Source organism: Drosophila guanche, unplaced genomic scaffold (assembly GCF_900245975.1).
Source record: "Drosophila guanche unplaced genomic scaffold, DGUA_6, whole genome shotgun sequence".
Taxonomy (NCBI): domain Eukaryota; kingdom Metazoa; phylum Arthropoda; class Insecta; order Diptera; family Drosophilidae; genus Drosophila; species Drosophila guanche.
The window spans coordinates 6,664,365-6,677,432 of NW_022995749.1; the positions used below are offsets into that span (position 1 = coordinate 6,664,365).

The window sequence follows — 13,068 nt, forward strand, 5'->3', positions numbered from 1 at the left end:
TTTTATTTTCATAAGTTTTCAGCCCCCAAAAACCTATGGAATTTTTGTTTTAGATCCATAAGTTTTCAGAGCAGAGGTCCACAAGGTTCTATGGTGCATTTAAATTTTCATTGGTAGATTTTAAAACATTAAAATGTTGATAACAAAGTCTACTATTTGATAAAGTAAAATGAGATCAAATTACATTCCTGACAGTATTAAAACTTTTCGTGAATTACGAAAATGTATACAACTAATAGTATAATTTTAAACGAGTTTATGGCACATAAAATACAACAAAATTTAAAGCTTTAAAAACAATTTGGTTGAAAATATATGCATTTAAGACACTGTCTTAGCTTTTATGCTTTTGGTTTATAATACTTTTTAGATTCCCTTGCCAGAAGTTGCACTAACATTTTCCATTTATATGTATAGATTACTTATTTCGAGAATACGTTCTTACAGATTCATTTGTTTAACCCACATAAATGCATTGAAACTGATTATGTTATTTTAAATAGTCTTTGAGCATAGAGTTGACATTGAGATTTACATAGGTATAGAAACAGAGATCATAAAATTGATATTTTGTGCTACTTAATTTACTGTCAATCAATTGTTATTTTGCCCACTTTATTTTGTGGGGCATATCACATCTTAACTTATTTGTTGCAAGCATCTAAGCCAAAAATAATATTCTAACTGAAGGAATAATAATTTATCTGTATGTAAGTGTGTGTGTGTCATTTATACACTTTAAGCGTAGCAGGTTTTGTCTTTTAACAGTGACTAGACTTGGTTGGGGGTTTTCTTTGGTTTACGATTCGGTGGGTTGAGTTTTTTGCGCCTTATGCCCGCTCGTTCATGGGCGTTTGCATGACATCTTCGTTGGAGTAGATGAGCGTGCCATCCAGTGTTTCAATCGTGTGAATGGTCGTCTTGCAGTAGAAGCACACCTTGGAGTTCATCATGTGCTGCATGATGCAGTCGCTGCAGGACTGATGCTTGCAGGGCGTAAAAACGGCGGTGATGGGCTTGGCGCAGCAAATGGGACACAGCGAGTCCTCCGAGGGTAAAGTGATGTCCGACAGCAGCGTCTGCTTCATGCGCAGACCGTCGATGAGCCGGCGTATATTGTCAATTTCCTCGGAGTTGACGTGCGTCGGAACTGTGTGGAAGATGGAGTAAAGATTTGGCACCTCCTGATCGACTTGATCTACTCACAATCTGTTAGCGCAAACTTAATGATGGGCGGATCGGCACGTATGCGCTTGGAGTTGGTGGGAAACGGCACCCGTAAATCGTTGGTAAGCGGATCAATGTGCGGCCTGGCAGACGGATCGAAGTTCCCGCGGGGTATATCCTTCTGCTCCAGCAGCGGCGTACGTATCTCGCCCAAGGCAAACTCCAGCGTGGCAAACTGAAAGCTGGGATCGGTGAGGAAAGCGCGCGACAGACGCGTCACCTTTTGCGGTGTGATATCAACATCCATTTCACTGCGCATGAGCGCCAGCAGTATGCCCAAGGCGGCTGTTATAATGGGAAAGTGTGTCACCGCATTGAGATCGGCCGAGCACATGTCCACCACAAACTGGAAGCAGCCCGGCGGCACTGTGACCCGCGACAGCACTTGACTGATCAACTGGCAAATGCGATTCAACAGCAGATCGCTATTCGGCCGCGAAGGATCTGTAACAATCTCCGGCGCCACAGTGATGATCATCTCCAGGCAGCGCATCAGCGAGACAGTCAATTCAAAGCACATGGAGCAGATCTTCAGCTGCTTGGGCTCGAACAGTGTGTTCTCCTGACGCTGTGCGGTATTTTGTATCTGTCAAAGAACAGCGTAAAGAGTCAAGCAAAGCAAAGAGATTATCTGTTGCCTCCTACCTCTTGCAGCAGCAGAATAAACTCCGAAAACGCCCAATTAAGTTGACTCAGCACAGAGTTGAGAAAACTGGTGGCAAATGGTTCATCCTCAATCAGTTTGGAGCCAATTAGGCGCTGGAAATGCTTCGATGGATTGGCGGGTGCCACATTGTGCAGCAGTCCCGTGTGCGTCTCATTCTTTGAGCGACTGCGGCACAGACCCATGTGCAGCGGCAACGAGCCGCCCTGCCAGACACAGGGCTGTCGGGAGTCCTTGTACGCATAGCCCTCGCCCATCCAGAAGCGCAACAACAGCCAGTTGCTCTGGCCCCAGGCGCGGTTTTCGTACGGCCGGAGTAGGGCACGCACCAGGGCCACTTGAGACTTGCGCGAGGAACGTTCCAGGGCTCGCACACCAGCCTTGTGGCAGGTGAGTGTGCCCAGGGCTTGTAGCAGTGAGTCCTTGCAGGAGGCAAGCACAATACGCGGATCCGCCGAGTGTACGCCGAGAAATTCTGCTGCCGAAGTGACAGCGCACTCGGAATCCGTCGCCTCAAACTGAGCTTTCATATCGTGATGACTAAAGTCCATGACAGCGTCCAGCAGTATGGGCAACGTATTCACATACACCTCGGGCACAAAGGCGAACAATGGGCCAGTGTTTGAGGCGTTCTAGAAGAGAGGGAAGTAAAGTCAAAGCTGCTGGAGATGGAATTCCAAAAAGGCTCACCGTCAGTGTGCGTATCATGCGCTCCAGCATCCAAATGAGCAGCGAACGCCGCTGGTTATTCAAGGCCACGCCACGTAGCCAGATTTGTTTTCTGGATAGCGAAATGGAACGGGTCTGCAGGGCAATACAACTTTGATTAGATCTCTCTTGAATGCTTTGCCCTGCCTGCCACTCACCGCAAAAACATTTTGACGCTGACTAAACTTGGCACGCAGCTCTCCCATTACATGCTGATGGCCATCATTCATGCATACATTGGCATGCTGCTCCAGAGCCAGCAGCTTGCGTTCCACGTCCTCGCGATAGTATTTCGTTTCCTTGAGCACATCGTTCAGCGCTGCAATCTCATCTCTGACTGAGGCAATTTTCACAATATACTTGTGCCCCGCCGAGTAGTAGAAAATGATGCACAGATCCAAGAGTTCACAGAGACTGGCCTCAGCATCGGCATTGCCGGGCGTTGCCTCGCCACCCTGATTGGTGCGCGGATTGAGAAAGTGCGTAAAGGTGGTGTTGTTGGTGCCCTGCGTGTGTCCAATCACCGCCACATTGTGGACATTCTCACCAAGCAGATAGAGAGTGGTGTCTGCAAAGCAAGTGGTGAATCAAAAGGTAAGTCGTTATGGTCTTATATCGAAGACAACACCTACCCATTTCATTGGTTCTCGAATTACTGCGATCCTCATCATAAATCTGCTGTGTGCGCACCGATCCCAGACGCGCATCAATGTCCGATCGGTGAACCTTGCGCAAATGCGAGAGGACACCGCCCACGCGATCAAAGTGCATGTAGTCGAAGGTGCCATCGAAAAAGTAGTCCGCATTCACTTCTACATTCTTGCCGGGCAGCTCCTCCCTGAACATGTTGCGCGACTGATCGATCAGAATGCAGACAAAGGCCAGAGCCACCGGAGCGTCTAGGGGATGCTGAATGCTCGACTGCATAAAAAAGAAAGCATGGAAGGGCTGCCAGCACAACGGAAGTAAAGTAAATTACACTTAAATTAAAGACTAAGCGTCGTACCCGCTGCTCCATGCTCAGATCGATCACATAGCGACGCATTTTGGCCAGGAATAGCGTGCGACTGGAGGGACTGGTAGGCGTGCCGTCTCTGTTGATCATCAGCGTGCTGAGAAAATCCTTTTGAGCGGCATACAGTGGCTCCGTCACCTTGCGCACTTTTTCCACAATGCCCAGATACTTTTCCTTGGGCCCATCGATGCCCTCCGTCCAGGCCATGTAGTCGGGCAGCAGCTCTTCCATAATATAGAACTCCAGCGGATGAATGTACAGGAAGAATGCAATGCTGGGAATAGGAGAAGTTGGCATAGCATTAGATAAGGTTGCATTTTGATGGCCTGCACCACTCACCAGTGCTTCTTGAAAAGCTTCCCCTCGAGTAGGAACTTCCGCGTCTGTTCATTCAGGCAGAGACAGTGCAGCATGGCCAGCGCCTGGCGATGCTTCTCATAGTCCAGGCCCTGTACCGTGTGCGTAAATGTGGAGAGCAGCGCATTCACCATCTTGCGCAGCACAAACTTGATCTCGTCACCCTCCATGAAGTTCCAGAAGAGCGACAGCAGACCCTGCAGCACACTGTGCGGATTCTCCTTTTCGGCTGTGAGGCTGGTCATGCTGGAAATCCTGGCCAGCAGCACATCCTCAATGATGTACGAGTCGAAGATCTCGTTGGTAAAGCGTTCAATTAGCATGGTGGCAAAGATGCAGTAAACCGTCTTTTTGGTGGACACACGAGCTTCGCTCTGGTTCGCCGAGGCCTTGTACTGAGCATTGTATTTGGCGAAAATGCCTGCGAGGTTTGTGAGGTAGTTCATCAGCAGATTGGCGCGTCGCAGCTTCAGGATGGGCCGTGCCATCAAAGGCTGAAATCCTGGCACTGGATAGACAAACGGACGATTGCCAAAGTTCGCCTGAATGCCCTGAGTGTAGCCCAGCGAGATGGCCGCATAGAACGCTATGCCCGGACCCTTCTCCAGCTTGTTGAATGCCACGCCCATAGAACGACCATTACGATAGTATTCAATGAGCTCCTTGTCCACATCGAGTGTCACACCAATTATGTCCCCAATTTGCCATTTGTCGCCATATCTGCAGGAGGAAAGTTTGCCTTCAAATTACCATTTAACATGGAAAAAGATTCTTGATACTTTTTGGTGGATATGTGCCAGATCTGCTGTTTACTGCCATCGTAGCCGTAGCTCAATTTGGTATCACCGACGCCGCTATTTTCATTGAACTGACAAAGGCTGGAGGCCCAGCCCATTTGCATCACTCCCTTGGTGTGAAGTTGAACCTGTGAAGAAGGTCAAGTTAGTCAGTACGTGCGCACGTGCAACTCACACTCCTCGCCACATCGCGTGTGGTGTGTGTCATTGACCGCTAAATAGAGATTACCTCATACATCCAACGGCCGCCATAAACGCAACAATTTGTTCGCACCGTATTGAAGCTGCCTTGGGAGCGAAGGGCCAGCCGGTCCGAGGATACGCGCACCGTTGTGGTGTAGTCCACATCGAATATGGTTAGATCCGGTCCAATGCGGGACTCTGTCTCAGCGTAAAGGCGACGAATTTCCTCATTGCTGTCGGTTTGAATTTGCTGAAATTTGTCGTCCAGCCAGGTCTTGACGATGGTCATTTGCCTGCACACAAGGATATGCACAGGATCAGCAAGGAAAGGAGCAGTTTCATTTTAAAAGAACAACTTACTTTGACACAGACAATTCGTCAATCTTGAGCGGCTTCGATTCCGGCAGCGTGGAACAATTGGCTCCTTCCAAGTCATCGTCGAGGTCTGAATAGGGATTCTCCTGATCCAGTTGGTCAAAGATGTTTTCATTGAATACTTTTACGAATAATTTTGATATCGACATCGTGACACTCTCATATCAATGCATGCTTTATCCCCAAAACCCCCGTTCCTACAAAATCAATTTCAATCAAAGGATTCAATCAGTGTGGCTGCGGAATTAACGATGAATATACCGCACAATCCCCAAAAAAATACAAAAAATACCTTCTCATTTAAAAAATATATCGGAGTCTTAAATCATATTCCTCGATTTTGATGTTCTCATTGATATTACTAGCTTGCAAAGACTTTGAACACAGAACCAATAATTTAATCCGTTTCCCTTTTGTTGAGAGAGAAAGGAAACATAAGTAAATATTATAATCTCGGAGTGGTTTGGGGACAGTTCTTCTATCTTTACAACATATTTGGGGCTAGACTCTTGTTTCTACATTGGAATTACATCTTTCTTACACCTAATCACCGATTCTTTGATATTATTTATTTTTATAAATTCTCACCTACAACCGATGGACTCATCGCTACTCCTAGTGCCCAACCTTCGCCGATTTATGCTCATCCGCCGTCAGAAGCTACAGCCTTTCTCACGCCTAACAAAATGGAAGTTGCCTCAAAAATCCATACCCCTGTTAATATAACTTCGGACGCAGTTGCTTTTCTGGAGTACCACTCATAGCAGTGGTCCCCCCCAAAGGAACCTAGTCCAATTGTGTAGAAATTAGGTAAATTTCATAAAAATAACAGTATTTATAACAATAACAATAACAAACAGTCTGGTATTCCAGTGCGATATATATCGCATATTCAGTCATCTCTATGTTTGGCTCGAACAGCTGTGCCACCTGTAAGCGCTACACCACACTGCCTCCGATAACAGATTAAAACGATTAAAACAAATTATTCTGGGAAATGTAAGGACGTGTTTTATTTATTTTGCAACTTTAGCAAATGACTAATTTAATTAAAGTTACAATTGGCTTAATTTGATTATCGAAAATGCGGAATGCGGGTTTCTTCGACTGTGACAAGTGACTTGCGCGTTAAACTCGTATCTAAACTGTGTTACAAATTGTCTGCGTCAGCGGCAAAGTGTTTGCCTTTAGTGACTAGCGATGCCAACCATTGAATCACAAATGGCTAGATGTATCCGTAAAACGGCTAGAAATCCAATTAAAGTGCCAAGAGAGAGGCAATGATAACAACAATGTTACTAAATGATGCAGTTTAATAATTGAAGAGACTTAATTACACGACAGCCGACCTTGTGGCTGTTAATTTGTAATGTTAGCACTTTACCATAGCCAAGTGGTCAGCACAACCCGACCGGAGGAGTGGACGGTGTGTTGATCACGAAAATAGAAAATTCGCCAACAGAAACAAAAAATAGAAGGGGGGAAATAGAAATCAATGCCAAGCCATTAGAAAAGGAAAGAGCATTACAACACGCGAACGTACGGTTCACAAATGAATATTAACATTTCAGTCTGAGCAAATTCTAAGCATTCAATTGATTTATCTGTACAGTTCCACGACCCGTTTTTATTCCGTTTTTTGCGGAGAGAGAGCAATCAACGTACGAGAGTCGTCTGAGTGTCGGTGTGTGTGTGGCGTCTGCCTGTGTTTTGTTTGTAATTTGAATTCAATTTAATAACTGGAAATATATGTATTAGCAAATTACCTCTGTTCCCTGTTCGCTTCTTGTTGTTGGTTCTGTTATCTGTAAAGCCGCCCACCCACGACCACTGGGCTACTGTATCGTGTGTCTTATCAGTGTCCACTTACGTTCTGTTCATTTAGAGTGTCGTTGTCCGGCGTAGTGCTTACGTACATACATATTTATGTATGTCATATGCATATACTATAGTAGTCAAGTTCTATGTAAAAAGAAGAAACGGGCATTTGTTTGCATAACGAAAGCTCTTGCTCTCCCAGTTCTCCTCTCTGTTGCTGGTCATCCTCAACCTTTTTGCGTCTTGGAATCACTTTGCAGACGCACCACCCGGTTATCTTTTATTTATTGAACAAATAAATATCCACTTTTTCCTCTAAGATAACAAAAAAAAACCCTTTGTCCATCTACATACCCTCTGAAAGCGTATAAAAGCAAAATAAATTATCATTAAACACAGAAAGATGACGCGTAAAAAGAACATAATGGTTAATTTATGCTAAAAAAATGGGAAGCACAAGACAGACTGTGGCAACTCACTCAAGATTCCCCAGCACACAGAATTATTGTAAACAATAATTGCTCATGCAAGTAAATAAAATAAAATAAAATAAACTTCCCCCCTTTTGTGATGAGTTGTGGGGTTTACAAGTAGCAAATAAAAATTTCAGGATGTGTAAGGCAATCTTCTTAGTCACGAATCAGTACAATAATATCATATCTTTGCCATGACAACCAGATAACATTATCAATGCCCAATTTCCCATTGTAATGAGACTGAAACTGGTCTCCGAATTGAAAAAATTAAGCCCAAAAAATCCAAAAAACAGAACACTGCCATTAACCAGTGCCATAAAAAACGTAAAAAATGTTTATTGCATGAAAGAATTATCATGAATATACACACGTTTTTTATAGGTAGTAATCACATTTTTTTGTGGAACTGTTGTCGGTCACGTACATACATATGGATATCTATAAATAAACCCTATCTATTGAGGGCTCTTCAATTGAAAATTGAAGAAAAATACTCTGTGAAATATTATCCTAATTCAATAAACATTTTGGCTAAACTTTGTTGGTTAAAATTCAACAGAATTTAGCTTAAAAATATTTGTAGAAATATAAATTTAAATAAATATACTTGCACACGCTCAGTGTTTCAGCTTTTCGGTTAGAATATCATCTTTGTTTAGTCCTTATGTTTGGAGGTTAATTTAAAAGATAACAAAATGCCAACTAAGGCAAGACGAAGTTAAATATTTGTGACTCCAACATGCCAGAGATTTGCCAGAGATAAATCTCAAAGTGTAGACTTACCCCCCCCGCAGAGTATTTGGTGTTCTGGGTGAACGTACATCACCGCCCCACAAAAACATTATCTAATCGATGATTGAAGTGCCGCTGCTGCTGGCTGTACCCCTCTGACGTATTGAATGACCATTCGGGCGGCCTGCTCATAGCAGATTTTATGTTATTACCAAATAGGAGTCTGCCTGCCTGCTTGCCGGCCTATGGAATCCACTTTCTGGGTTGACCATATCAGACGACACTTGTCGCAGTGGCTGCGGACTCTTATCTCTGGCCTGACATTCGCCTGCTATCGAGCCCGAGATTTTACTTGGCCAAGCACAGACATACACACACACATACAGGGAATTTTTCTTTATGCTGTTTGCCATATACAAATAACGCCGCTGCGAACACTTGTTGCCTGATTAACGAACCGAACTTCATTCATTCCTTTACAGTCGGTCAGACGATACGGACCACGTCATACCACGTCGTTACCAAGGATATCCCAGAGTAGAATACCAATACACCAACTGCATGCGGCTGGCTTGAAGAGCGGGCACAGCAAACAGGACAGACAGCACCAAGATGTCACAAAATCAATCCTATTTCTGGCAAACCACCAGACACAATGTATACCTGAAGCGTACCGCCAAATGGCATATGGCATTGGCCCTGATGGTGGTCCTCACATTCGCCACGATATGTGCGGCAGAATTTCAACATGAAAACGAGGACAATGTGGTCGTACAATCGGGCATACAGAGCGTGAGTCCATTGATCCATTCAATTGAAGTTCATGCACTTATTTATCTTTTATTTATTTTCAGGGAGTGGAGGATCAAGTGGTTGGGAATAGAGCGGCAACGGATCTAAGTGCATTACCAGATAAACCCACAGATACGGATCATAAGCAGGCCAAGGGCAAGGGGAACTTTGTCGATGCTTTCACAGCATCGATATCTGTTATTTTGTTAACAGAGCTAGGCGATAAGACTTTCTTTATTGCTGCCATAATGGCAATGCGACATCCCCGTTTGATTGTCTTTGGCGGTGCCATTGCCGCCTTGGCCCTTATGACGGTTCTCTCCTGCGTATTTGGCATGGCAGCAAACTTTATTCCTAAGGTAGGAATCCTAAAGGATTACAGAAGGAACAGCTTGAACATTTAGTTCTCTTTTTTCGTGACAGATTTACACGTATTATATCTCAACTGCATTATTTTTAATATTCGGCTTGAAAATGCTGTACGATGGCTACAAAATGAAACCAACCGATGCTCAGGAGGAACTCGAAGAGGTCCAAACCGATTTGCGTAAGCGCGAAGATGAGGTAAGTTCTGCATTCCCTTCTATTTCTATTTTGTAATTAATTATTTATAAATAGTTTTATATGTTGTAGTTCCCCTATAGTTTTTTTTTTTTGCTTGTGGCAGTTTTACTTTTTATTTGTATTTTTACTTAAAGCTTTTGTTAATAGCTCACGCTTGATATGTGGTTAAATTTAGTTAAACAACTATTATTAAGCCCTGGCAATCAATACCTGTACAGAAAACAATCGAAATGCAAAAGGCCCAAAGCGATCACTTCATAAACCTTTGCTTTGGTACACCAAATCCAATTTGATTTCCCGTACTACTTTTTGATACTCATTTGGCGAAATACTAACAAATACTAACCCAACACGAACTCGGCAGCTTTTTCATAATTTTAATTATAGCTTAATTGCATGCGATTAAATATTATTAATTAGCCACCAAAACAGACCCACACTTAAACCCACTAACAATCGACCTTAAACAAACCACGAACGGAACGGAATGCTGGCTTTGAAACAGCACCAGAGTTGCCACCACTGTCTTCTTCTCTCTCCGTTCTCTGACCTTCAATTGTTTATTCTTTCCCTGAGTTTGTTTTATGTTACATTTTACAAGAAAAACACACCACACACATACGCCTAATATGTGACTAATTGCACGTCTTCCGCATATCAACAGACCAAAAGAAGAAAAGAATTTTTGCAAAATTTTTATAAAATAAAAGAAATCAAAATACTAAAACAAAAAATCGTTTGTTATGGAAAAAGCTTTTGCCAGAAGACAATTCCACCTGAACTATTAATCAAAAACCCAAACCAAAACAAAATTCTCTCAAATCAAATCTAAGCTAATGCAAATTTTAATTATTTTTTCTTTCAACCAAAAAAAAAACCTAAATACAAAACGATTTAAATTGATTTGAAAACTGATACGAAAACCTAAACCAACCAACTAAATATACAAATAAATTAAATAAATGCTGGAATTATGCGTTAATTTCTGCAGTTACTGCGCAAGGCAACGCGCAAGTACGAGGATACGGAGACGAAGCGTAAGAATAGCAACTCGGACAAGGAGGATGCCAGCGAGCAGGCTCTCATCCATGGCCGCAACTCCATTGTCATTGCCCCCAGCTCGGGCAGCGTCAAAGATTCGGATATGCAGCACCGCCAGAGACGCAACAATAATAATAACAATACCACCAATTCTACTAGTAAGCAAAATAGCTGTGATAAAACTGGCAACGATGATGGCGACGACTACCACGAGTCGGATATGTTCCTCAAGGACGGCATTCAGCTGAAGCTGAAGACCTTCCACAGCACCAGCCCGGCCCATTCGGCGGCATCATCGAACCAGACCGAACAAACCCAATGTGAAAGCCCACGCAACAACAATCTGAAACTGAATCTGAACGGACCCTCCTCCGTGGCGGGTGGTGAACATCATCTGACTGACCCAGCAACTGGGCTGGCGTTGGCGCCGCGCGCTCCCCTGGCCGGACACGAGAGCATGCATAGTCTGAGTGGCAGCTTGAATGGCGGCGAGGACTTGGCTGGCACCGGAAATGGCACTCTTAAAGCACGGGTTAGGCCACCAACATAAAAACATATAACTATGAAAGCCATAATCGACCATAACTAATGTGGTTGTTTAATTATCATGTTCGTTTCACGTGCTTTTTTGCCCTCAACAAGAAACAGTGACACATCCACCCACCCACACACACTTCACAGTCACATTGCCACACTCAAACATCGAAAATCAAATTGAGTTTCATCGTTCATCGATTTCTTTTCATACATTTTATTTTTGGTAATTATTTTAAGTATCATTTTAATTTATTTTTTGTTAACTTTAAGTCGCATTTTTCATTTGGTTTTTGGTAGTCACTGTACTATACACATTCCCGCACTGAACAGCTCCATGTCCCATGCATTCCGCACAGTGTTCAAGCCCATTTCATGGATTTTTTGCATGTTTTCTTGAAGTGATCGTTTTCTTGCTTATTACATTTATTTTTCGATTTTTACCCTACCCACAGAAAAAGTTTTGTACTGTGACAAAAAGTCCTTCGATGTTTATGATTTGCAATTCCCTTTGTTTGCGCACATTTTCATCGACATTATTTAATTCCCAACCATTACATATTTACCTAATCCTGCATGGTATACCTTTTATCTTGTAGCTGGACCGTGATGTGAATGCTGCTCTTGTCCATGATGCCGAGAGTGGTCGCCGCCGTCCGCTGCAACGACGTGGCGCCGGCTACTTCACCTGGCGCATCCTGGCCCAGGCCTTTACAATGACCTTCCTCGCCGAATGGGGAGATCGTTCTCAGTTGACCACCATTATTCTCGCTGCCAGCAAGGTGGGTGTACGTGCTTATACCTGTATAATCTGAGTGTGCCGAAATTCGAAAGCATTTGAAAGCGTTTCATTCTTGTGCTTTGATCTTAAGAAAGTTGGGCCGTTCGCTTATGAGTAATTTGAAAAGCTGATATTTAAATCACATCATTTACATTCATTTATATACTAATTGAAACCCCTTTAAACCTTTCCAGGACGTTTATGGCGTAATTGCTGGCGGTATTATTGGCCATTGCATCTGCACTGGCCTGGCTGTGATTGGAGGTCGTCTAGTGGCTTCCAAAATCTCTGTGCGCACTGTCACCATTGTTGGTGGCATCGTATTCATTGGCTTCGCTGCCTATGCTGTTCTCATGCCACCCGATGACATGTAGACAACAAAATAGAGATTTGCCGCCCGTTGACGACCACCACAAAAAGTTTATAAATATATTCAATATTTAGTTTATAGTTAAGTCCACTGTTTTTGCGAGGAGCACCCAGGCATTGCTTAAATGTTAAAATGAATATTCGATGATCCGGAAAACCTAAAACAAAAGTGCCTTCAGTGCTTTTCGACACGGCCATGACATATTTAAAAATGTAGTTCCCACAACATGAATTTCGTATTTGCCCCTGCCTATACTTTGCCAATTGCCAGTCCCCCCACTGTATGTCCCATTGTTTAGTATTGATTTTGAATGTTCAGTTAAGAGTTTAGTATTAAAGTTGAAAGATGATTGTATTGTACATACGCGTGCTTGTGTTGCTTATGCTGCCTAAGCTCCTCCTCAAAGTTGAAACAAACCCCAAAAACCCCTTCAATGAATACTTTATGTTAACGTAGCAATGGTTACTTAAAAAAGAGTCCCCCTAAAAAGAAACTTTGTACAATTGATTATTTATGCGATTTTTGTATGAAGAAATTAGTAAATTGAGCAAAACTAATAAGCTAAATTTGTGTTTAAATTGGGGCTGGGAAATAGGCTAACTGAAGCCTTTCCATTTATCTTGCTCACTCCGAC

At 43.2% G+C, this 13,068-nt stretch overlaps 2 protein-coding genes across 3 annotated transcripts; one reads left to right on the plus strand and one right to left on the minus strand.

Annotated features, from left to right (window-relative positions):
* Nucleotides 1–496: 496 nt before the first annotated feature.
* LOC117585810 (E3 ubiquitin-protein ligase RNF123) lies at nucleotides 497–5,475 on the minus strand. The gene is made up of 11 exons (XM_034275530.1): nucleotides 5,312–5,475; nucleotides 4,998–5,244; nucleotides 4,751–4,896; nucleotides 3,954–4,691; nucleotides 3,606–3,888; nucleotides 3,232–3,547; nucleotides 2,758–3,167; nucleotides 2,582–2,695; nucleotides 1,873–2,523; nucleotides 1,207–1,813; nucleotides 497–1,150 (listed from the first exon to the last, which is right to left on the minus strand). Exons 1-11 carry the CDS (start codon nucleotides 5,473–5,475, stop codon nucleotides 831–833), a joined length of 3,996 nt encoding a protein of 1,331 aa, XP_034131421.1. The 3' UTR covers nucleotides 497–830.
* A 3,359-nt stretch (nucleotides 5,476–8,834) lies between these two features.
* Nucleotides 8,835–13,000, plus strand: LOC117584977 (transmembrane protein 165). 2 transcript variants are annotated; one of them, XM_034274181.1, is made up of 6 exons: nucleotides 8,835–9,144; nucleotides 9,207–9,503; nucleotides 9,568–9,708; nucleotides 10,700–11,281; nucleotides 11,883–12,065; nucleotides 12,259–13,000. In XM_034274181.1, exons 1-6 carry the CDS (start codon nucleotides 8,965–8,967, stop codon nucleotides 12,436–12,438), a joined length of 1,563 nt encoding a protein of 520 aa, XP_034130072.1. In that variant the 5' UTR covers nucleotides 8,835–8,964; the 3' UTR covers nucleotides 12,439–13,000. The 2 variants fall into 2 exon arrangements, with proteins under 2 accessions (XP_034130072.1, XP_034130073.1); XM_034274182.1 differs by lacking the exon at nucleotides 10,700–11,281.
* The last annotated feature ends 68 nt before the right edge of the window (nucleotides 13,001–13,068 follow it).